General features: G+C 43.0%; 3 protein-coding genes across 8 annotated transcripts; 2 read left to right on the top strand and 1 right to left on the bottom strand.

Annotated features, from left to right (window-relative positions):
* The first annotated feature begins 23 nt into the window (after window positions 1–23).
* On the top strand, window positions 24–15,699 carry Rab26. Of its 5 annotated transcripts, none has more exons than XM_064688666.1 (6): window positions 4,309–4,314; window positions 11,098–11,208; window positions 13,441–13,549; window positions 13,640–13,750; window positions 13,946–14,090; window positions 14,464–15,699. In XM_064688666.1, exons 2-6 carry the CDS (start codon window positions 11,104–11,106, stop codon window positions 14,576–14,578), a joined length of 585 nt encoding a protein of 194 aa, XP_064544736.1. In that variant the 5' UTR covers window positions 4,309–4,314; window positions 11,098–11,103; the 3' UTR covers window positions 14,579–15,699. The 5 variants fall into 5 exon arrangements, with proteins under 5 accessions (XP_064544735.1, XP_064544734.1, XP_064544736.1 ...); XM_064688662.1 differs by lacking the exon at window positions 4,309–4,314 and adding an exon at window positions 8,265–9,006; XM_064688664.1 differs by lacking the exons at window positions 4,309–4,314; window positions 11,098–11,208 and adding an exon at window positions 31–2,003.
* A 124-nt stretch (window positions 15,700–15,823) lies between these two features.
* Tsr1 (Tsr1 ribosome assembly factor) lies at window positions 15,824–18,659 on the top strand. The gene is made up of 4 exons (XM_064688542.1): window positions 15,824–16,043; window positions 16,106–17,652; window positions 17,714–17,980; window positions 18,041–18,659. The coding sequence occupies exons 1-4, from the start codon at window positions 15,938–15,940 to the stop codon at window positions 18,560–18,562; spliced, it is 2,442 nt and encodes an 813-aa protein (XP_064544612.1). The 5' UTR covers window positions 15,824–15,937; the 3' UTR covers window positions 18,563–18,659.
* Tbc1d8-9 (TBC1 domain family member 8/9) lies at window positions 18,596–25,069 on the bottom strand. 2 transcript variants are annotated; one of them, XM_064688541.1, is made up of 11 exons: window positions 24,531–25,069; window positions 23,875–24,041; window positions 22,821–23,079; window positions 22,199–22,760; window positions 21,949–22,097; window positions 20,493–21,894; window positions 20,214–20,431; window positions 19,915–20,150; window positions 19,483–19,812; window positions 19,325–19,419; window positions 18,596–19,263 (listed from the first exon to the last, which is right to left on the bottom strand). In XM_064688541.1, the coding sequence occupies exons 1-11, from the start codon at window positions 24,572–24,574 to the stop codon at window positions 18,925–18,927; spliced, it is 3,801 nt and encodes a 1,266-aa protein (XP_064544611.1). In that variant the 5' UTR covers window positions 24,575–25,069; the 3' UTR covers window positions 18,596–18,924. The 2 variants fall into 2 exon arrangements, with proteins under 2 accessions (XP_064544611.1, XP_064544610.1); XM_064688540.1 differs by having other exon boundaries at window positions 19,483–20,150; window positions 24,531–25,068.
* Window positions 25,070–25,152: the final 83 nt, after the last annotated feature.

The raw sequence follows: 25,152 nt of genomic DNA, 5'->3' as shown, positions 1-25,152 counted from the left end.
TTGAAAGCGTTCAAGCGCAGTTCAGCATTTAGACATTCATGCAGCTCGGTGCCACTGTTTCGAGTGCGTACAAAATAAATCAAATTTGCATCGTCTGTGTGTGTGGGAGAGAGTGTGTGCGTGCAAAATGATTTTTATACAAACAAAAATGTGATAACGCGATTTTCATAAGCAACGCATACAGACAGAAACGTTAACAAGTAGCAAAAAATCATAGTGTAAGAGTGCACAAATCAAATAAAAGCGAGGAAATCGAAAATGTGAAAACAGGCCGCTACGACACTCACATACACACACACACACACACGCACACGTTAAAACACGCACACACACAATGACCCAAAAAGGATGTCGAGCTGCGGAAGCCCATAGTAAATACGTTGTTGTTGCCCTTGTCAATTGGGCCTGCTTTGTCGTCATAGATTGGGTCGATGAATGGCACTAGCTGCGGCGCTCGGGCGCAGGATGCCATTGCCGTTATTGCGTTTGACAGATATCAAAGGGAAATGAAGACGTCAGCATCGGATGAAGTGGATGTGGAACTGTGGCCGGGGGCTCAACGTGGCTGCCTAATTAGTGCGGCGCAGGCGACGACTCCAGCGCCATCGAGGATATACTTATTCATGCTGTGATAGTGAAACACCAACAAAAATAAAAAACAAATAAAAACATTAAAACCATTAAAACTAATAACGCCAAGAATCAAATGCAATATTTTCGCTGAAGTGAATGAAAGAGAGACAAAAAGAGAAACAAAAACAAAACCAATTTAACAAAAAGCTTTAAATAAAACAACCAGCAGTGAAAAAAAGATAAACTGTACTAGCTTTAAGTGTAATTAATTAATAGTGAAAAACAGCACCAATTAGCGCATAACCCGTAGATGAACTAGTCAATATGTTTAGCTAGTTACAATTTATACTTTACAATTATTTAGTGGCTTTAACTAAAACACCAAGCAACCAAAAACACCAAAACCAAAATCAAAGTTCAATTGAAAAGAAACTAACGAATATAAGTTTAGGGAATTCCAATATAAATAAGCTTAGCCAAGTTACTTATTAAGTTTAGAGCAAATATACACACATAAATACATAGCTATATACACATATACATATATATATATATATATATATATAAATTACAAAGAGCGAACCGCCCGCATACCGCAGCCCCCCGCATTAAGCCCTAAATCAAATTCATTCAGAAAACGTGCCATAAACCGGACGGCCAAACGTCGCTAAATGTCAAAGTCATAAAGAGAGCGAGTACGCAAGAGAGACAGAGCGAGAGACAGATTGCGCGTGAGAGCGCCTAAAAGCACACTGCATAGTTGGGGCTCAGCACAAAAGTTCAGCTTTGCTTTTGCATAGCCAGGACACAAACCCAACATGGCAGCCACAACAACAACCACAGCAACGCATCACGACGATGCGAGCAGCATGAGCGACGATGTTTTCGAGGATGCGGAAACAACGAAAGCACGCATCGAGGAGCTGCGACGGCGTCCCTTCGGCGATGGCTGCTACAATCCGCCCGCAGCGCCCATTTCGCAGCAGCAACAACAACAACAGCAACACCAGCATCAGCATCATCATCATCATCATCCCAATCTCAATCACAACAACAGCAGCAGCCAACAGAGCCTGACGAGTAGCCATCATTACCATGACAACGCCATCATGGCGCCCGTACAGCGCTCCGCCACCGGCTATCCGGGCTATCGTCCCTCTCGCGAGGCCCTGCAGATGTATGCATATGGCAACGCGGACTACGAGCTGGAGCATGATTACAATGATGGCTGGCGCTCGTATCGCTACGACGAGGTGGACATGCATCAGGCACCGGCACCAGCGCATCAGCCGCCCTTCGATGACACCATCAATCACAAGACGATCCTGCTGGGCGACTCTGGCGTGGGTAAAACCTCTTTTCTGGTCAAATACAATACGGGCGAGTTTCGTTTGGGCTCCTTCTCTGCCACCGTAGGCATTGCACTAACGGTAAGTCAAAGCGAGCAAGTGTGTGGATGAGCGAGATAGCGAGAGAGGGGGAGAGAGAAAGAGAGAGAGCGAGAGAGTGTAATCTAATGACATTTCAAGAGCACAATTGTGCGCGTCTTGCGGCTGCATCTTACTCTTTCCGCCTGTGCATGCCGAAGGTTCACGTTCCGTTGGTTTTCAAAAACATAGACATAATCATAATCCCATTTCGTGGCTTTGCTGTGCGCACCTGCTTAACTCCGTGCGTGTGTGTGTGTGTGTGCGTGTGCGTGTGTAACTGTAATTGAGCATCTGCCGCAAGGGTTTTGGTTGGTGCCCCAACAAAAAGGCAGCATATTGCCATGTTGTGGCGCCATTTCCTGCTCCTCCATGCTGTCTATTTTTATCGCACACAAATCTCTGCAGCGCATTCGCATTGATTTTGTGGCTCCCATGTAATATAAATAAACTCCGTAACCACGACGCGTATAGGTTAAGCTGGCAGCTACATAAGGTTGTGCGAGTGTGTGTGTGTATACGCACTTCATGGTATTTATGACACGTAACACAACCGCGGTGGCAAAAAAAGTATCGGAATATTTTGATTGATTAGCTGATTATTACCGAGAAGCTTTACTTTGTTAAGTGCACTTTAATTGCCATTCTGAGCCGCCAATCAGAGTGAGAACTGATTTTGTTTTATTAAATAGAGTATTCTGAAAGTCTAAAAACTTTTAACATTTGCTGGCATCTTGCGAATTTGAACAAAAGTTGAAGAAGGCTAAGATCAGGAGTGGCAAACATATTACTTTAAAAAAACTTTAAAAGAATTGTTGAAAATATAATCCATTATAGATGGAATCAATTATTCAAAACTATTTGTATATAATAGAACATTGTTTATAGAAACAGAGAAATCTTTAAAATTTGAAATGATGTAGGATTGAATATGGAAAATTTGTCTTTCTTTTTACATGAAAAGCTTAAAGTAACTAAATTCAACTTTGATTATTTTTTAAAGTTTGAAATAAGTTGCAAATGATTAATCAAATTAAAAAAAAATCTATTTGAGACTGCGTTGCTTCCGCCTGCTAACTAAAAGCGCCCACAAGTAGGCAACATATTTCGCTTGCCCTGAATTCACAACCTGTTGCTGGCTTTCACTTTCGCAGCTTACAGCACGACGCAAGAGGCAGCAGCAGCGACGACGGCCATCAAGGCAATGAAGTTCAAGTGCAACAGTTATATATTTGCCATTGAGACCCGACCCAGCCACCTGGTCCACATTTGGTCGAGTTGGCACAGTTGCCCTTACTCCGTGGCAGACGTTCGGGCGCGTGCTCGACATTGGCTGGTCGCGTTTCTAGGCCAGGGCTGCTGTGTTGTGGCAAAGCCAAGAGCCGAAGCCGACACGAACTTGACTCGGCCATGGCATGAAGGACTTTGCGCTGGATGCTGCGGTCTGTTGCTGCCGTTGCTCCTGGCTGCGTGCTCAGTTTAGTTTTGTGCGCTGCTCCTGGCGCTTCGATTGGCAACGGGCGCGCATTTTTCAAAATCAACATCAATTCAAATTTCAGTTTTTGTGCACAGTTTTAAACAACATTATTGTTGTTCAGCAATGTAAAGTGAAAGCAGACGCTTTGAACTTTTTTACCAAACGCACACATACACACACAAATACAAACACTGAGGCGGAACGCTGCAAGTTTTTATTGCATACTTTTGAGCGCTTCGCGTCAGACGCACAACTTTTGTGCAATTTGCAAGGTTTTACAGCTATTTTTGGTGGCTTCTCTTTGCTCTTTGTGTTTGCGCGCAATACCTGTGTGCGCTACTTCAGCTGTCTGTGTGTGTGTGTGTGTGTGTGTGCGCTAGGTATTTGCTGTCTGGCTAAATTGAGAAGGTTCTTTGCGCGTTTAAAAATAAATGAAAACAATTTATGACAAGCACTAATAAAAATTGATTTTTGTGTGCTAAGGATATCCTCAATTAAATTTGTGGAGCTGTATGATGATATATTTTAAGTGATTTCCCGTTTGGCTATTCGAGCTAGTTGATATTATTCATTTAAAAATGACAAGCATTTTTGAAAGTTACTTTTGAAAATTGTTTTGGTACGAGCAAAAAGCTAGAAATGTTTTAGAAAATTGTATCGAAAATATTAATAAAATATTCAGCTAGATAGCGACTATCAAATTGTAAAGCTAAAACCTGAAAACTATTTGACATTTATTTATTTACCATTTATTTTATTTGTAATTCCACGAAATGTTCACCAAGTTCCTTCCAAGTGAAAACTCTTTTGCTTAGCCCCAGATATAATATAATTAAGGTATTTTAAATGCAATATTATTTGATTTATAATCCATGTCAGATTAGGTTAAGACTCTCGTCTTTATTAGCCCAACATGTAACATGTAATCTGATTTTCCGCGTAATTTACAACTCGAAGATAATTGAAAACAAAGCTGGCAATCGTAATGCATTGTCCTGGAAAATTGCATTCATATGTATTTGCTTCTGTCTCCATAGATTGATTCAATGCTGCCGCATTTATCTAACTCAAATATACATTAAATGCGAGCATCAGTTAAAATGCATTTAGTGGGGGAAAGTCAATTACAAGAGCTTCCATTCTGTGGCAGCTTCCGTTGCGGCAACTTTAAGCAGCTCAGGTTCAAGGCTAGCTTAATTAAAACTTGCTTTTAAATACATGCAACAGAGCGGGGCATTGAAACGAGTTGCGACATTTTCCATGGACATTTCATGGGAAATGCAATTTAAGCCGATTACAAGCACAAATCTTTGTGGCTGCCTATGCCGTCCAGTGTCGTCCTGCGTCCCGTGTGTCCTCTCCTGTGCTGTGCTTCGCTGTGTCCTGGTCTCGACTGCAAGTAGCTGTCGAGTGGATTTCATCACAAATGATTTTACGGCAGCCGCACATCATCAATGTGAAGCTGTCGATTGGCCAGCAACGGCTCGTCAGTTTCCTCTTAAAATCAACTGAAACGCCCACACAACCTACGCACACACACACACACACACGCACATATATACGCACAGACTGCTGTGTCCAATGTTCGTCATTTCCTTAAAGCTGTCCATGCAATCAGAAAGCCATTGTCCGATAGATGCGGCCGATGTCTGCGCATTTTGCCTTCGTTTTAACTGCGTGATTGAGCGCATGATTGAAAGTGTCTGCGTGCGTGCGTGCGTGTGTGTGTGTGTGTGTGTGTGTGTGTGTTGTCCAAACCGTGTCCTTATGAAGGTATGCTCGCAAAAAGCCTTTGACGTACACATGTGTACACACATATCTATATGTACATGTACATATAGTTTATACATGCGTAGCATCTGACCCGCTGCTGCGTAGGTTTTTCGAATGTGCTCAACCGGCCGTAAACGGAGGGCCCATTTATTTTTGTGCTGCACATTGATGTAATTACTCGCAGAAATACTTCAAGTTGCCGTTCGACTCATTCAGGCGTCTCGCTGTTCCAATGCCGTTTAAATTTTCCGCCGCTCTGCACTGGCAGCAGCAGTTTTCTTCTTCTGTTTTTTTTTTACCGTGGAAAAACGCTGCGCCGGCAACCCAATTAAAAACTTTTGTTATCGGCCATCGCAGATTGGCAATGTAAAGTTGATTACATTCAATTTAATAGCCAACTAATACGGCAAGGTCATTTTATGGGTCGACTGATGAAAACGTTGACCAGACTCTAGAAAAGGTCGCCTTTTTGGAAAAGGATACGAATTAAATTTCAAGTGAATGTAATCAAATTTAAATTGTATGTTGCATGGATTTTGTGGCATGAACAAATTGAATTTGCCACAAGCCAGAGACTTAGTTGCATGAATCGAAAAACATTTACTTGTTCGCCTCGAATGTATTGCTTGCAAACATATTTTAATTATGCCATAACCTCGAGCCCGACATCCCTCAGCTCTGAGCTCTAATTGTGTAATGTATACTTTTTGTTTTTAAAGAACAAAACAGAAAAGTGTCCTTTGCACTTTGGCGGCTTCAATTGATATCGGCTTACAAATTACGACTGAAAACGTTGTCTCTGAGCCCAGCACTTGGCTCTTCCAATTGCCGCTCAAGTGTAGTCGAGTCTGTGCACGTGCGTTGAACTCCGTGCTCAAAGAGGAGAACTCCTCGAGCTGGATTTTAGTTCAGCACAATTACCCAGACACTGACGTCCCAGACAGGACCAAATAAGTTTCGCCTGACTGCCTGCCTCCCGTTCAGCCACTATACATATAGTATATATATAAAACGTTTTTAATGCCAACATTTAAGAAATACCACGTAGCAATCGCATGCCCCCAAGTCTGTATCTGTGTGTGTGTGTCCTGGAAAAACCAAACAAGTCTCGACATTGCCTGGCAAAGAGTTGACCAATGGCAAAATGTGAAATTGTATGCATTCCAGCCATATTGGGTATTGACAAACATCTCCTGACCGCAAATCCTATTAAAGTGCAGACTGACAGGCGTCCAAAATGTGCGTCGGCCAAATGCTTCTCGCTGCTGCAAGAAGCTGCCGTCAGTCGACAGATGTTTCTGCAATTTCATTCGCTTGCAAAGCTTGTTGCCATTGATTTTAGCTTAACATTAGTATATAAAATAACGAGAAAGAGACTTTAAAAAGAGAATAGCTGTACATATAGTTTGATTGAATTGTTTCGGTGGGGCAATCGTATAGGAGCTATATAATATAGATATGTGATGCTGATTGTTATATCATAGATATGTGATGCTGATTGTTATATCATAGATATGTGATGCTGATTGTTATCTTATATATTGTTTTTGGGCATCATAGTTAAGCTCGAGCAGAGTTATGTTTAAGAGAAACAACTTTTTCATGCACAAACACAATTTACAATACTTTCGATTAAAGATAACGTCTATATCTTTTATCTGCACGAACTACTATAAGTGGCATATCTTTTATCTGAACTATTGTAAATTCTTCCTTACGCAACAAAAAAAGACGTCCTTAAAATAGCCTGAAATTGAGAGACTAGTTTATAAAGAAACAGATAGACAAACAGTCGCAGGAAAGGGCTATGTTGCCTTGTTATTTTATAAGGCTACACATCATTTAAAAACTATTTAGCAACTACATTTTAAAAGTTCTTTGCATATATTATTCTGAATTTCATATCAAAACTTCAATTTTCAGTCTAGTTTGGTCTAATGATTGCTTGGAACTGGCTGCATCTGGAATAGCTTGTTAGTTATTATTATTTCAAAAATTTCGATGCGTAACATGAAACTTTAACGAACTCCCAGAGGTGTGCTGAGTGCTTTGTGCTTTGTTGGCTAGTGTAAATCTCCAAACAATTGCGTAAATTTGCGTATAGGTTAATCACGTGGCTGCCACTTCTGGGTGGGTTTTCTGGTTTTCCTGGTTGCCTCGCGTTGAATCCTTTTCAATTCCTCATTATTATCCGTCCGTATGTTGTGCTTTTGTGTCGCGAGCGTGTTTGTTGGCTTTTGTGGTTTTGCTTGCCAACTGTTGATTTAGCGACGTGGCCGCGATACGCCCCGGACTTTAATCCGGCTACTGAGGCAGATGGCGACACCCACCCAGCTCCAGCTCCAGCTCCAGCTTCCGCCCACGCCGACCTCTTTGTGCGTTGCCGTTGTCAACGACAATGACAGCCATTTGTTGGCGCCTGGGGGAGAGTTAACCTTGCGTGGTTTCGGTTTTCACAACGAACCTGTCGTTGGCAAGGCAATTACATTCAATTTGCACCTGTGCACCTGTCCCTTTTGGCTCTTTTCAGGTACCGCTACCAGAATTTGAATTTGAATTTTAATTTGTTTTTCTCAAACTGGCCAAAGTAAATTACAACTGCCGAAGCTAATTAAATTTTCAGCTATATTGCGATTATGATGTACAATGCCATACTATATATAGAGCATACCTTCTTCTTCTTCCTTTTTTTGCGTATAAATTTAAGCATTTGTTTTTTTTTTGTGTGTTTTATGATTTTTAATGAGTTTTGGGCAAAAAGTTTTGCCTTTTGCTTTCAGCAAACTTTGCGCCTGGATTTCGATTTACAGCTGCGAGTTGCCAGTTGTTGAAGTTGAAGTTGAAGTTCATGCTGGGATTGGGCTGAGTTTCTTGTTTTTTGGGGGTGGGGCAGGGAAGGGGCTTCATTTTCAGAGGGTTGTTTTTCGGGCTGTCAATATGCGTCATTATGATGTTCATTATGACGATGTGTAACATTTAGTTTATTGATTTATATTTTTTGCTGACAGCGTGCTTAAAATTGAATCAAGCCAATTTGCGTTTGCACCTCAACACAACAGCTTCTCGCATTGAACAATTGAGGTTTTCGAGATGCGACGTCAGCAAACACGATATCGCAGCGATTCCATAGCTGGGCCCAGCACTGGGGCAACCAGGAAGGCGTCGCTTATCACAGCCGTGAGCAGCGCCTCGCCGACGCGTCGCGAGTCGCTGGTGAAGCCCACCTGGCAGCACATAACGCCCGGCCAGCTGCCGCCCAAGACGCTGGACAAGATCAATGGCATCGCCTCGGATGATTCGGACGACGATGGCTATCCCAAGCGGCGGCCCAGCGTCATTGTGCATCAGCGCCAGCAGTCGCTATCACAGCAGCCGCTGCTCCCAGAATACATGAGCACATCGCAGCTCTATCGCGATCATCTCCAGCAGCAGCAACAATCAAAACAGACACAGGCACAGGCTCAGCAGCAGTCGAGTGGAAATGGTTTCGGCAGCAGGTTTCTAAGCAGCGTGCGAATCTCAGCAGCTGTTGAGCAGCAGTCGCTCCTCGGTACAGGTGGAGTGGGAGCTGGCGGAGGCGGTGGCGGAGGCGGTGCAGAGAGTGCTGCTGCTTCTGCTGCTGCTGCCACAACTGCGGCACCTGGTCACGATGGCGCTGGGGCCACGCTCTGCAAATCCGCTGGGCGCGCACTAATACGCATGATCTCCTCCACGCCCGGGCAGGACGAGGACGAGGACTTTGATATCATGGGCAAGGTGACAAGCAAACACTATAATCTCTTACACTCAAATACACACGCACACAATTCGCCACAATTTGGCCAGGTTTTTTTTTTTTTATCGAAATTGAAGTTAACAACATTTCGCACACCCGAATCTCCGACTTGACTTAAGCGCATGAAATTTATCAATTTGCATTAAAAAACGGGCGACAACAAAAGACATACCAAAATTTATAAGCATTTATAAGCGGCTGAAGAGGCTGCCAAATATCCAAAAGGAAATCTTTATCAAACCTGAGCCGCAAATTGATTTACGCTTTCCGACTGTCTGTCTGTCCTCCAGTCCGCTTTTTATGTGCACTCGCATCTGGGCCATTTTATGGCCTGGCCTGATTTACATAAGCAGCTCAGATATGGAGTCATAAAATTCAATCAGCTGCGGAGTGAGAAAGGGAAATTAAACAATAGACTTGTCGCCGCTTTCAAAGACAACAATGAACAAAGAAAAGGCTCAACACTTACTAAATTCTTAATTTCCTTGTCAACATGATGGCAGTGTGGCGCAGTTTCACAATCGCGTGTCCTTCGACCTTCCCGGCAGCTATTCCCGTCAACTCGAGTGGAGGTTAGCTCCAGCTGCTAAGCTGTTGTTTTATGCTTTTCATTAGCGCAATTCACTAGAATTATGACGAATGTCCCGACGACACCGGCTGCGACTTGCACTCGCGCACAGCTGCAGACATAAAAAAAACAATGTAAAATAAAATAAATACGAGCAATAAAAATAAGAATGAAAAACTTATGCGCCACAGCTTAAATGCGCTTTCAACATAAATTTCTTGCCATTTAAAGCTACAATTCCTTGCAGCTTAAACGAATCGTTTAGAAAAGTTACCTTGAAAGCAAATGATATTACAAATGAAATAATTAATCTTATCCGTTGCCAAGTTATGCTTAGGAGAACAATGTCTGGTGCTGCAAATTTAATTTAATTCCTCTTTTAACTTGGCTTTCGGGCAGGCAAACAGCATTCGCGGTTAGTCAAAATATTTGCATAAGTTCGTATTCATTCACCGGAAATTGCGTATACGCCGCGTATGCTGGCCGTTAATTGGCTAAGTCTTGCGTGTGCTCGGCAATAGCAAATACGCAAATTAGCTGAATTATTTGTAGAGTTATGCTAGGCACCTTTTGGTAGCTGTTAGCTAGCTGCTAATGAAGTTCCTATTTAAGCAAAGGCTTTCAACGTACCTTCAGACCTAAGAAATGCCTAACTTGCGCCCAAACTAAACCTGTACCTGTACCTACCTACGGCTTATTAAATCGATCTGGGTTTTTTCTTAAATCCAAATTACGAAATGTGCCTTAAAGCGTTTCTGGCCGAGATTAAGCTCTGCCTAATGTCTGTGCGCTGTAAAAAGCCGAAATGAAGAAAATGTTGAAAAAATCGCAATTTTATAAATTTGTAACGCTTGAGCAAACAGCTATTGAAAAAATGTCTGTGTCTCTCACCCTTAAATGCTTAAAATAATATGCATAAATTAATATTAACAAACTGAATTTTAAATACGCGCACAACTAGGCATTAAATTGTATCCCATTATCTTAGTTTAGTTGCATAAATAAATAAATAGACGGACATTGGTATGTTGAGCTAGAAAAACAAAGTAGACTTTATGCAACTGCATCCATGCCGAATGCCAGTTACTAAATGCCACTGCGGCAGCCCGATCCCTCTCTCTATTAACTTGATATAACATTTCAGTTTTAATTGCCTGGCCAAAACTGGAGCCGGGTAGCAGCCAATTTGGCCAAGCAGCCAACTAAAACACAAGAGTGTGTTTTTTGGGGGGGAATATCTATAGAAACCGCACGAGTTATGCACGGCACGGTGTGTGCTCGGCTTTTTGGGCACTTTACTAAGCCATATATAGAATATATATTGTAGGTGCTTTATCATTATTATATGTTGCACATTATGGGCGCGCATAAATTATGGGGCTCGCTTGAGCTTGAGCATACGACACTTTCCATAAATTATTTGTGTATAATATTCAATGTATTTTTCTTCATTTACACACACACTCACACACACACACACACACATACGCTTGTTGTTGGCCAGGTCATAATGCTGGGCGATTCGGGAGTGGGCAAAACGTCGCTTTTGATTCGATTTCGCGATGGTCGCTATGTGCCCAGCTATTTTCTGAGCACAGTTGGCATTGATTTTAGGGTAAGCGATTTCTTTCTCTCTCTCTCTCTCTCTCTCTTACTCTGTCTCTCTGTGTTCTTGTTGTTATTAATATTGTTGTTACTTATTGTTGTATGTCTGTCTATCTCTCTTTCTCTCTCTGTCTCTATTTCTCGCTCTCTCTGTCTGTCGCTCTCTCTGTCTCTCTCTCTCTCCATCTCCCTGTGAACCCCTCCTCAGTTATGTTGCCCTGTCTGATGTGTCTGTACGCTGTCAACAGTTGTCAAGGCTTTGAATACGATTTTCACCTGCTTACACACATTAACTTTTCCATCATCTATGCGTGTGTCCGTGTCTGTCTGAACTTCAGCTTATCTAACTCCTCTCTTAAACCCCAACTTCTGTGTTTGCCCAACCCCAACAAACCGCATCTCCTGCTATGTTTTATACCCTGTAATCTGTGTGTATTATAAACTGCTTTATAAACTGTGTTAAATATATGTAATACCTGTTGTAATTCCCATGTGTTGTACTCGCTGCAGGGTATCCGAGTGTCGGTTACACTGCTTGTATGTGTGTATGTGTGTGTGTGTGTGTGTGTGGGCCGCTGCTGTCTGTTTGCTTTGTGGTTTACATGTTCTCCAGCTGCTGTGGCGTTTCACTTTAGTAAAATATTTTCCCGCCAGCTTAGCTCGTGTTCGCCCTCAGTTTGCCCCGCCCATTTCTGTGGACATTTGCCCCCGAGTTGTCGGCGTTGCTGCGGCAAAAGTTCTTCGGGGGCTATTTATTAAAAAGCATATGAACTTGAAAAGGACTTGTTGATGCTTGTGTGTCTCTTTGTCTATGTGTGTGTGTGCCCCTGTGTGTGTGTGTGTGCTTCTCGTTCTCGTACACTTGTGTTACTCGTATTTAAGTTGATGTTGTTGCTTTTATTATACTTATTATTGTGGTTGGTTTTTGTTTCAAGTTCTCGAGGTTTTATTATCGTGAACATTGCCAAGGGCTCACATGGCACATAAATTTATTAAATTGCAATAATACTACAAGTATTTGCCATGTCTGCCATTAGCAATACAACTGTTCCTTTGTGCCCTTTGTTATGCTGTCCAACTTTCGTTGAATGGGCACGTGCGTCCCTTTGCTGGGAGCGTGCCTCCGATTTCCCTGTTGGTCCATTTAAACTTAATGATCTGTTTAAAAACTGTGCAATTATTAAATGTAAAATATTAAACTAAATTCAATAGAATGCATTTTCGCGGTTTACAAACAAAAAAAGTAAATTCAGAAAACCAGGTTTATTTATTTATGCCAAAGCTTTTAGGCATCAAATTTCAGCAATTACGAATCGAATACCAATTAATTTCCATGAATTTCGCCTGTTCAGCTTTAAATTGTTAGCTTGTTAAGTAAATATATGCAAATATTTGTTGTGAAAAAAAAGGAATAAAACGAAATATATTGTAACTTTGACCATTTTAGAAGTTAAGAGCCATTCATTGAACTCGTGAATTTATTAGGCCCGTAACCTTGGGATACGCGAATACAAAAGATACACATAGATGTCCATGTATATGTATGTATGTATGTATGTACACTTATGTTTTACTTCTCTTTTGTATGCACATATTTCTAAATACATTATTTATCTGGAGGCCGTTTCCACTGGGCTCTCCTCTAAATGAATTTCACAGTAAATTGTTTTCGGTGCATTGACTTTCTGTTTACTTAGCTAGAAATTTGACGTTTGCCTCAGGTTTTCCTTTTGCTTTTGCGATTCATATATGTTTTTATTTTTATCTATATATATATATATGTATGTTTGTTTTGGCTGCCACGCATCTTGATGTTATTTGTCGTAATGCCTGCACACTTTTATTATATTGACTGACTGTCTGAGTAGCCCCTCATTAGACCCGGGTCGCCCCCATTAGTTGGATCATTAAGGAGATGCTGAATCTGCATGTAAACTGTAATTGTATTTCAGTATTTGAGTATTTGATATGTTTGCATTTCGTTTGTTTGAGTGGCTCATGCTGCGTATACGCAATGGGGCCATGTATTAAATTAAGCATACGCCGCGTGTCTCTCACGCGCTCTCTCTATCTCTCTCTCGCTCACCCTCTCTCTCTGTCGCTGCATATATCTCAAATTGGCATTCTCTTTGGCATGCACGTTTCGTAAATTAATTGCATTTGGTATAACAATTGCGTTTTCATGACAATCAAATTCTTTTTGCATAACATAATCATCATAACTCAATTGCATGGCCTGCAGAACAAGGTGGTCGTAGTCGACGGCACGCGCGTCAAGCTGCAGATCTGGGACACCGCTGGCCAGGAGCGTTTCCGCAGCGTAACGCACGCCTATTACCGCGACGCCCATGGTGAGTACACCAGCTCCCACTCCAGCTCCAACTTCGGCTGATTGTTTGCTTAATCATTTGATTAACATTATTTTGCATGTGATGATAAAGCGCTGCTGCTGCTGTACGATGTGACCAATAAGACCACCTTCGACAACATACGCGCCTGGCTGGGCGAAATACGTGAGTACGCGCAGGAGGATGTGGTCATCGTTTTAATAGGTGAGCTCCAGAATAGATTTCATTAAAGGCAGCTCTGCAGCCGCCTGCTGCAGTTGCCAGCTGCCTGCTGCCAACTGGTGGCCAGTTAATTGAATTACAAGTAAAAACTTTGCAACTTTTGTCGCTTTTCAAATGCACTCTCTACCGCCCTCTCGCCCTCCCTCTCTTTCCTTCTCCGTCCGTCCATGCACACAGGCAACAAGGCCGATTGCGGCAGCAGCGAGCGGCAGGTGAAGCGCGAGGATGGCGAGCGACTCGGACGTGAGCACAATGTGCCATTCATGGAGACATCGGCCAAGACGGGACTCAACGTGGAGCTGGCATTCACAGCGGTGGCCAGGTGAGCGTTAAACAATTTTGCAGCCAACCCACCAGATAAAACGACTCGAAGGAGTTTGACTTAAGTTTTTAGCAAGCTGACGACGATTTATTTGCACTCTCGAACTTTAAGAGAGCAAACTAATTAATTTAATGCCCCAACTCTGCCAGCTCTCTTTTGCTATGGCTAGTTCTTAAAACTCGTATTATGCTTAATCACTTGAACTTTGAGTAGTTTTAATCGTCGCACTAATTACACTCTTTACGCACTTAAGTTTTTAGTTATATTAAATTTGCTTGCCATTTGCTCGACCTTGTCAATATCTGATAACTTTTGATGGTTGCCAAAAATTAACTAACTAACTCCATTGCCGCTCTATATTTTTTATCCACAGACAGCTGAAGTGCCGTGGCTACGACCATGGCGATGATGGAAAATTCAATGTGCATGATTTTGTGCGTGACAATACAAAGGCCCGGTCCGTTTGTGCTCAATGCCGGAACATGTAATTTGTTCATGTCCCCGCACAATGAAAACTCGCACAAAACCAACACGAGTAGCCCTCAAAACAAAGCGCAAATTTGTACGACAAGAAAAAAAAAAAACAAAAATAACAATAATAATAGAAAAAAATGCAAAACTGACAAAAATATTGGTTATTGAGAGAATGTATTTGTAGGCCCTGATGGGATAGTGTTAGCACTTTGTATGTAAATTGAAATTCGGAGGGAACGAGTATGAAAAATATGAAGAATGCCCCGATTGGGCATGTATAATTGGGCATTTGATAGCATTAATAATGAATAATATATACATACATGAATACATATACATATATCTATATACAAGCGCATACTTTATTTTTTGGTAAGGACAACGGTAAGGTCCTTGATAAGCCCGAAGAATCGGCACAATGTGCAGCAAAATCATGCTACATTGAGATTTGTCCAGCACGTCGTTGACGAACCCGGCATGCTAATTCGTACTTATTATAATAGCCCTGTTAGTGGCCATACAATATGTGAACCGAAAATATACTATAAAAATGAATGTAAAATTGTACGCGATAGCTTCTATATAAAGGCATTGCTCAGGAGCAACCAATCTAGATTGAACCAAACCCAATTAATGAAAAACAATCACTCAATTTACCTAAACAAAACTATTAATTACATTTATTGAGACTTATGTTTTATTAAGTATCGTTAAGTGTTATGTCTACCGTTAAGTTTTATCCTCAAACCCAAAAAAAAAAAACAAAAATATTACCAAAAACTAAATTGTTAAATAACTACAACTATTTTAAATTATTTACACCAATGAAGGAAAATTAAATTTAAACTATTAAATACTCTATCTAATTAAGTTAGCTAAAACTCTATGTAAACTTGGGCATGCTCTATATGCAATACATACGTATATGCAGTTACTCACTACAACTATTCAACTACGGATGCATTCGGAATACCAACGCAAACTTTATATATCATATAAAAAGGTAAACTACATATATAATATAAACCGCGTTATATTTAAGCAAGCAGCTTGCATGCATGCATACATATGTAATGTACTACAAATATACCATAACAACAAATACATATTTACATTGAATGTGGTTTAAAAAGAACTTGTAACGTCTTTTATTTGAAATTTCAATGCGCGCGCGCACCGTGGGTAGTAGATTAACCAACACTGCTGCATGTTCAACGGCACTTAATGTTGGTGTGGCCACACTATGTTCAAATTGTCATCGATAACTGAAAACCGATAAGTGCCGTAGAAACATGTGCTTGGCTCGTTTTGAAAATAAAGCAAAGTGAAAATTATTATTTTGTTGTTAAATTGTGGTAACAAACAAGCCAAACATGGCGGATCATGCGTTTCATCGGCCTGGCCCGTTGAAGCAAACAAACAAAGCCCATAAAACGGGCCGTCATCGCTCCAAAGGCGCCATCGACAATGCCCTCAAAGGTGTGTATTCTTCTACAGCTGCGGCACAAAATGTTAACTTGAATTTTTGTTGTTTATCTTAGGCAAAGTGGGTCTCAAAGCCATCTCGCATAAGCATAAGCTGCAGCAGCGAAAGGAGCAGCGACGCAATCAAATGAATCAGCTGCGCAAAAACAAACGCGACGAAGTCTTGATGCAGAAGCGTCAGCTGGGGGGCCAGAATACCGCCCCATTTCTGGTGTGTTTGCTGCCCATGCACGAGCAAATCGATCCCAACTCGGCGCTTGCAATACTCGAGAGCTGCGACAGTGAAATCGTTGTGGATAGGTCACCTAGCGGCGTCGTTTATATGAATCTGCCGCGCTTCAAGCAGCGCTTCGCCTTTGTCATGCCGCCCGTTGGACGTGGCAACGAGCTAATTGTCCTGGACTATCTGAAGGTGTGCGACACCACATTGATGCTGACGTCGGCCGCCTTTGGCGAGGATGACATCTTTGATCGTTGGGGACAGCGTGTGTTCAACATGGTTTCAGCTCAGGGCATACCGACGCCAGTTGTAGCGTTGATGGATCTGGAATCCATTAATCCAAAGCGGCGCACTGCTGCAAAGCAAGCGGCTCAGAAGTTTATCAGCAAACTGCTGCCAGAGGAAAAGATCATGCAGCTGGACACTGCCCCCGAGGGACTTAATGTTATTCGACGTATTGGTGGGCAGAAAAAGCGCTTGCTGCACAACGTCAACAATCGCCCCAACTTGTTTGGCGATGTGATCGAATATGTGCCTAATGGAGAGATGGGCACTCTGAAGGTAACGGGCTATCTACGTGGACAGTCACTGAATGTGAATGGACTCGTGCACATACCCGGGCTGGGTGATTTTCAACTCGGCCAGGTGGATGCGCCGCCCGATCCCTATAAGTTGGACAAGAGTCGCGATGGAGAGGCAGCTCAAGTGCGATTGCTCGACCGCAGCAATCCAGAGAAGCAAACTTCGCTGCAGACCGAGAACATACCCGATCCTATGGATGCGGAGCAAACGTGGCCAACAGAAGAGGAAATCGAGGCCGCACAAAAGGAGACTAAGAAAACAAAACTAATCAAGCGCGTGCCCAAAGGCTACAGCGATTATCAGGCCGCCTGGATTCCCGATGTGGAGGAAGTGGAAGGCAATGATGATGATGCTGATGAAGACGATGAGGATGATGATATGAGCGATGAAGAAGATGACGAGGACTTTATGTCCTGTGATAACAAATCCTTTGAGGATGAGTGCGAGAAACGTGACTCGGATACGGAAGAGTATTTGGACAGCGTGTCTGTGTCCTCAGAGGCAGCTGTTAATGATGAAAAGTACGATCAGCAAATGGATTTCCAGGAAGAGCGGGAAACACTACAGAAACTGCAACAGGCACGCACTGACCAACTGTGGCCCGACGAAATCGACACGCCCCTCGATGTTCCTGCTCATGAACGTTTCCAGAAGTATCGCGGCCTGGAATCGTTCCGCACATCGCCCTGGGATGCCAAAGAGAATCTGCCCAGTGATTATGCGCGCATCTATCAGTTTAAGAATTTCGATCGCACCAAGCGTCGCATTTTAGCAGAGGCAAAGGAATTCGAGGGCATTTTGGTGAGTAGTTGAACAATATTATATGTAAACACCCTTAACTTATTTTTAATTTAAATTCCAGCCCGGCTTGTATATTACGCTGCATGTCATCAATGTGCCCGCTAGCCGCTGGGACGCTTTCAGATCCGGTCAGCTCACAGACAATGTCATCGTTTATGGCATGCTGCCGCACGAGCACCAGATGTGCGTTATGAACGTTGTCCTGCAACGTATTCCCGACTCGGAGGTGCCGCTTAAGTCGAAGGAGCAACTGATTGTCCAGTGTGGCTATCGTCGCTTCGTTGTCAACCCAATTTACAGTCAGCACACCAATGGCGACAAGCATAAGGTGCGTCTTTTCTACATAAAGTGTTTTTTACCAGAATAATTGATTAATTGTTTCACGCAGTTTGAGCGTTTCTTCCGTCCGTATGAGACCGTGTGCGCCACTTTTTATGCGCCCATACAATTTCCTCCTGCTGCAGTGCTCGCTTTTAAGGTGAATCCCGATTCCTCGCTAGCATTGGTCGCCCGAGGCCGCCTGCTTTCTTGTAATCCTGATCGGATAGTGCTGAAGCGCGTTGTCCTTAGCGGTCATCCGATGCGCATTAATCGAAAATCGGCGACGATACGCTACATGTTCTTTTACAAGGAGGACGTCGAGTACTTCAAGCCCGTCAAGCTACGCACAAAATGCGGTCGCATGGGTCACATTAAGGAGTCCCTAGGTACGCACGGTCACATGAAGTGCTACTTCGATGGGCAACTGCGCTCATACGACACTGCATTCATGTATCTCTATAAACGTGTCTTCCCCAAATGGAATTATGAAGAATGCCTTGTGCGCAGCGCAGAGCATGCACGCCAAGAGGCAGCGGCGGAGGTTCGCCGCAACTCGAAGCAGCTCGAGGATGTGTCCATGGAGCAGTAGTTGAATTTGTAAATATGTCTAATTATACATATGTTTATATATATATATATCTGTGCATATATTGAAATAAATTGTCTCGCGGACACAACACAAGTTACACTTTATCTTTTTTTGTATAATAGGTATAATAATAGAACTATATTCACAAACAGTTGGCTTAACTAATCGGGGTAATAAACGTATAACATATATATATATAAATATATATATAGATAAAAATATATATATATATATATGTATATATATATATTTATAAAACGGGACACGGTTAAAAGCTGAAGCCGCATTGCACAGCTCTATGGGATTCTTTTAATGGCTAATACATTGGGTTCTAGCAGGATATTGGATATCAAATGGGGGACTTAGTAGTTGTAGTTAGTGGACAAGCACTTACGTCGCTTCTTTTGCAGCTGTTCAATCTGCTCCACGATGTGGGTGCGCGTCTGGAATGCTTTAACAATGCATTCGCAAGTGAGTACAGTGGCTATAAACTGATTAATGGATATATGCCAGGCATCCGAGGTGTTTGTGCTTTTGCTGCTGCCGCTGCTGTTGGATGTGGTCGCTGTTGCTGATGCTCTAGCTGCAGCTGATGTTTCTGCTTTTGCCTGACGCAACTCCTCTTCGAGAGCCACAAATAAACGTGTCGTGCTGCTGGGCTCTGCCGCGGGTGTTGTCGGATTTCCATTGCTATCCGGTTGCTGATGGGATGGCAATAATGATAATTAAAATATGTATATGATATACACAACTTGCACTCACCTCATCACCGCTGCCGCCCAAATTGAGCTGCGTGAAACTCTCCAAACTTGGCTCTTTCTTAATATTGCTGTTGCCCATTTCAATCAGATTTTCGACTGCCAAAATATTGAGTTAAAACGGGATCGGTTAACATTCCTAATGGATAGTCGCCCACTTACATGCACGTTGCATATCCTCGTCCTGTACACAGCCCATTATCTCAATGATGCTACGCCACAGCAGCTGAAAGTTCTCCTTGCGCATGTTAGGTACCTGACGGTGCTGTCCTGTGGCGGAGGCACCCTCATCCAGCAAATAGCCGAGGCTGCCCAAGCTGCGTGTGTCCGTTGCATTCGAATCGGCGCGCTCTAGACGCGTGGCCGCGACCAGGTCGCTGATCTGTGAGAAATTCGATATAGTCTCAACGTTCAGTAGCATTTGTTCTGCAGCAGCTGCGGCTGCAGCTGTCGTCGATGTTTGCGGCGGCGTTATGCGTGCCGCGCCCAGATCTGAAATATCCGAAAATGTGTCAATCGATTCGTAACGTCCCTGCTGGCGTAGGCCGATGTCGTTGTCGTCATCCTGCCCAGCATCTGTGCGTGTTGCAGTACCCTGGAGTGCGGCGGGCAGATCCACATAAAAAGTCGAGTTGCGGTGCGCCGGCGACGATGCATTCGAATTCAGCGAAAGATTCGGCGTTGTCCTTGACAAATCCATGAATGTGTTGCCCGAAATACCAGCCAGATTATGCAAATGCTGCGTGGCGCTTACCAGCGCAAAGTCATCGGCATCAAAGTTGTGATCCGATGGAGACGGCAGCGCTTCAATCGACTCCGAGGCATCCTCGCTGCAGAAACAACGGAATTAGTACCAGGATTAAGAAAATTTTATAACAAAACAAAGCAATTACTCAAAGAAATCTTCTGCTTCGAAAGCCTCCTCGGCATCATCTTTGATCCGCGGTCGTGGACGCCGCATGCGTTCAATTTCTGCCTTCGACAACAGCGGCGGCAAATGCAACACAAAGAGCAGCTTAAGTTTCTCCATGCTCTTGCTGGAGCAGACCAAGCCAAAGGCATTGATTAGCTGACCAAAGTCCAATTGTCCGGTGCCTTTTTTGTCCGTCAGCTGTCAAGAGATTTAGATTAGATTTAATTGAATGCATTGGCTTGGACAATCTGTGATTTACCCTGAACAGTTTTTCGCCAACATCAACGCTGACGCACTTGCGCCAGGGCGTTAGCTCTGTGAAGAGCGTGTGGAATACCTCAAAGTTGACGCTGTAAGCCTCGTGGCGTCCATTGCCGCCACCGGGCATAACATCGCCAAGACCAGCACGTGTCGGTGACTGATGATGAGGCAGCAGCTGCGGCGCCTCACTCATGTGGCATTGCGCCTTCTGCTGCTGCTGCTGCACAGACTTGAGTGTCAGCTTCTCCTCCCGTATTATTGTGAGCAGCATGTGCAGTTCCTGCCGCTCAAAGTACACATTCTGCATATGGGCTTTTACAATGGTCTTCTCGTTGTCAATGTCGAACTGTCGCATGGTGAGGCGACGATGCTTATTGCGCAGCTCCTCGATGCGCTGCTGCGTCAGCTCCTCGCCGAACTTTGTATACGCCTCATGTATCAGAGTCTGCACTGTTTGGGTACGTACTCGCTCGCGCTTGTCCGTGGTTTGTGGCACTTGGTATTCGGGATTGTAGATTCCCTCTAAATAGGTTTGCAGTACCAGCATGGCCTCCCCATCGTCCTGACAGTTAAGCAGCTTGTCGCGGTTCCATTCGATGATCTGTAGTGAGACCATGAAAATGATCTTGGCGCCCTCGTAGAAGAAACAGTCCAATATTTGCAAGGAACTCTCGTAGCTGATCACACTTATGAATATGGCGAGGAACCACGATATGGAGATCATTTTAATAACGTTAAGTCGTTCCAGATGCTCATGCAAATCCGACAAATACGTCTCCACCAGCTCATTCAGCACGCCCTGATCAATCTGGGCACCCACAACCTTGTCCTTGTAGTAGTCTGGCAACAGATTCTCGCAGAGGCTGGCCAGCATCCAGAAGGCGTTCTCCTCATCACAAAAGAGTAGAAACACCGATGAAACAATGTTCATGGCCTGACAGTAGCCCACCTGCGGATTACGCAGCGCATATGCCTGCAGCACTCGTCTCAGGGCGCCAGTGCCATCTGTACATTGGAATGCCGGATGCTCGGGCAGCGATCGCTTCAAATCCCTATCGATTTCCTCGTGCGTATACGAATCCTTAATGCAAGCGGCTTTCTCCACCAAATCCTCATATAGACCGGGATTCATTTCTTTGTCGTGTATAGCGCCAGAGAAGATTAGCCAAATCTCCTGCCTTAGCTTGTCCGGTATCCCTTCCACAATTAAATTGATCACATCTGTGGTGCGATACATAGCAATGCCGCGTCCAAAATCGCGAAAATGTTCTTCCCAGCGCGCCAGCTTTAAATCCTGCTTCTTTTGTATGTCCGCGCTGAACTCCGTCTTGAATGTGTTGAGCAATGCGGTCTGTTTGCTCCACGAGATATCGTACTTGGCACGTTCGCGACTAACGGGTCTGCAAATGGAGTTTCAAAAGTTAAAGCGTCAGTTCAAGTGGACGGACACTTACATATGAATTCGCGACAGTAGATCTGTTATTTTCGAGATGAGCACCTCGCGATCCGCAATTTTGGCGAACATAAAAGGCACATTCTCCGCTGTAAAGATGACAATTTGATTGTCAAAACGTTGCTGACCATCGTCCTTCTTCTCAACACTCTGTAAAAGATTAAGGAATCCATATGATACCAAATTATGAAACAGGTGTACAAACGGTTCAGATATCGGTAACTTTATAATATTTTATAAGCAACACAAACCTTAATAGTTTTCATTGGTATTACGACGCTAACCAAGTCCTTGACATCGCTGCGAAAGCAAAAGAAATTGGGCGACAGATAAATGAAGCCAGCATTGAATCGCTTCGAGTACGGAGTCCATATGTCGGCTTTAATCTTGCCATCAATAATTTCCGTTTGCGGCAGTCGAAAGTAAACGCGAAACTCCTCAGATTTTTGACGAGCCGTCAAGTCACGAAGCAGCACCGACTTCTTTGAAGTTTTAGCGCCGAGACGTGTAAAATTCGATGGATCATGGTCCACAACAGGACTCTCTGGGTCATGTATTAGCTTTTGGATGGCCATTTTGTTCAGCTGCTCAATGAGGACATGCGCCTCATTCATGTTGAACACCAGCGTAAAATTGTATGTCATGTTGTTGGTAGTCTTCAGATAAATTGTATTGCCACTGCGACTAATGTCCTCCAGCTCAGCGAAGCGTATGATTAGCTTGATCTCCTGGCTAAGCATGAGCGAGTAAAAGCACACATGGTTCAGCGAGATGTACAACTGTCCCTGGCGCGGTATTTTATTCTTAATATAGCTGCAAGTAGAAGTCAAGAAGTACACTCGAGAAATTCTATGCATTCAGTTATACGCTTACGTGGCCGAGTACGAGTTGACCAGGCGTTCCTCTTCGGGCATTTTGAAGATTTGTCTAAAGTTAGAGGACTTCACTTTGAAGTCTGGCGATTCGCCAGAATCGTCTTGATTATTTTGAGCATAGAGCGATTGTATTTTGCATATGGTAAAGTTTGTAACTTCATCCTCGTTTTCCATTTCATTGAGCACGCTGAAGAGATTCGTCTGCAGCCATTCCCAATCCTTGACGATATCATCTTGTGTTATGCCAATGGCAATTTCTGTTTAACCAAAAGATGACATCATTTCAATGCATTAATATATTAAACTGCATTATATAAAACAGAACCAACTGCAAATGTTATCTTTTAAAAAATTTTGATATTGACTGACTTTTAGGTTCTTAAGGAAATGAATAAATTGCAAAACTTCTACGCAAGATAAGTAACATAATACTTTTAATAGCTAAATATAAATAACTATATGCTCTCATGGTATTATTATTAGTTATCTACTAGGCTGACACATGGCCTGTCGTGCTTCGTCATTAGCCATAACAACAGGTCCCAATTCAATAACATTTATGTCTTGGATTTTGAACTAACTCCCTTTGTACCCCTTCTAAAAATGCTAAAAATGAAATTCGCATAGATAGGCGCCCTTTAGAAGTAAGGAAAGTTTCTCTTATATACTCTATGTCCCACTCGCTCGCTTATGCAATTTTCAAGAACCTAACTACGACTTTATTAAGTGAGTGATTGAGCAACTAAGAGAACTGAAGACGCAGAGATCGAACAATTAAAAGATTCATACCCAATGCGTTTTCCTTCCCCTTCTTGTTTAACTTCCTTATCGCACAACATTTGCAATACCCAGAAATTCTCAACAATAGGAGTAAATATGGCCCACTGGCACACACACACACCAATAAAAGACACATTTCGCCTATGTGTGATTGAATGAGTCAGTGATTGGGCACCCTCCCACTTGGTCGCTGATATGCACTCGCACTGGGGCATATAAACATCACGCTGATAAGTCGCCGAGAAAGGTGCTTTTATTTTTCCCCAACCTACCATAAGACACTTCCGAGGACGGCGTCTGATGCAGTATTCGATAGGGCGCCGGCTTTGTGTTCATCACGCTGTCAAAGGTGCCCACCAGCATTGAGCCAAATCCGCGCGATTCGCCATGTCCGCGTCGCTTTTGTAGCACAAAATACCTGGAGTACATTTCGGCGGTCCTGCAAAACGAGAAATCCAAATTGAGAACAAGCAGAAACGGTGCATTTGTATGTGTTTGGGTGTGCTTTGCTGGAGTAAGTACATAAGTATGTGAGGCTATGAGTGTGTCTGTGAGTGTGTGTGTGTCTATGTGTTTGTGTGTGTGTGTGTGTGCATGTAGGGGGTTTTTACGCAGCAAAAACAGTTGTGCGAATAGAACAATCAATTTTGAAGCCTGCGTTTCGCCATTGTTCCACAGCTGCTTATGGAATCAGTGCAGAGCTGACGACTTGAACTCTGCTCAATTAGTTATCAGCCTTTAGTGCGCAGGCAACAACAATAACAACCACAACAATAGCACCAAAACACGCACACATCAACACAGCTGTGTGTGTGGGGGCCTTTAAATTAATCAGCTGCTGGAAAAGTGCAAGGTGGGGGCGGCGCAGCATCCAGAAATTGTACCACCCCTTCCTCAGCTAGTGTATTTATTATGCGTTTCTACTCACCAAAATGCCGACGGTAGCAGCAGCTCTTTGGGTTGTATCCACATTTTGGCGTTTAAAATTTTTGCCGTAGGTTTCTTAGTTTAATTAACGCCAATTTTCATAGTTTGCTCATGTAAAACTGTTTTGCGACTATCGCGAAAGGCGAGAACAACGTGTGGGAGCTTTTCTCGTTACATCTGTGGCAAATAGAACTCAACTTCCATGCACAATTCCACTGTGTTTTATTTATTTCTTTAATTGTCTTCTATTGTTCGCCTGTCTTCTTCTTCTACTTTATATGTTTTGCATCTGAAAGCTTAACATCTTGCTTTACTGTTATTAACAGCAAGCACTATTGTGGAAAAACTGCCGTTATTCGTTTACCAGTTTTCCAAAGAATTTAGACGGGTTTTGTTGGAGCAGTTTCATGCAAAATGTTGTAAATAACGGATTTATAACCGAAAGTTGTTTAGCCGGCGACAAGTTTGATAGAGAACCGGATAATGAATGTCCAGTTTAAACTACTGCTAAACAGGCACAGGAAAGACAACAGAGCCATAAGAATGAACAGCTGTTAATTACATTATCGAATATAAGTTTTGTTAAAGAATTCGCTGAAAAGCTTTAATTAGACTGGAATTGT

This window comes from Drosophila montana, unplaced genomic scaffold, assembly GCF_035044405.1.
Source record: "Drosophila montana isolate Dmon_TW-CO22-7 unplaced genomic scaffold, ASM3504440v1 contig_3213_1, whole genome shotgun sequence".
In the NCBI taxonomy this organism is placed as follows: Eukaryota; Metazoa; Arthropoda; class Insecta; order Diptera; family Drosophilidae; genus Drosophila; species Drosophila montana.
This window is presented reverse-complemented; position numbering and strand designations above follow the sequence as displayed.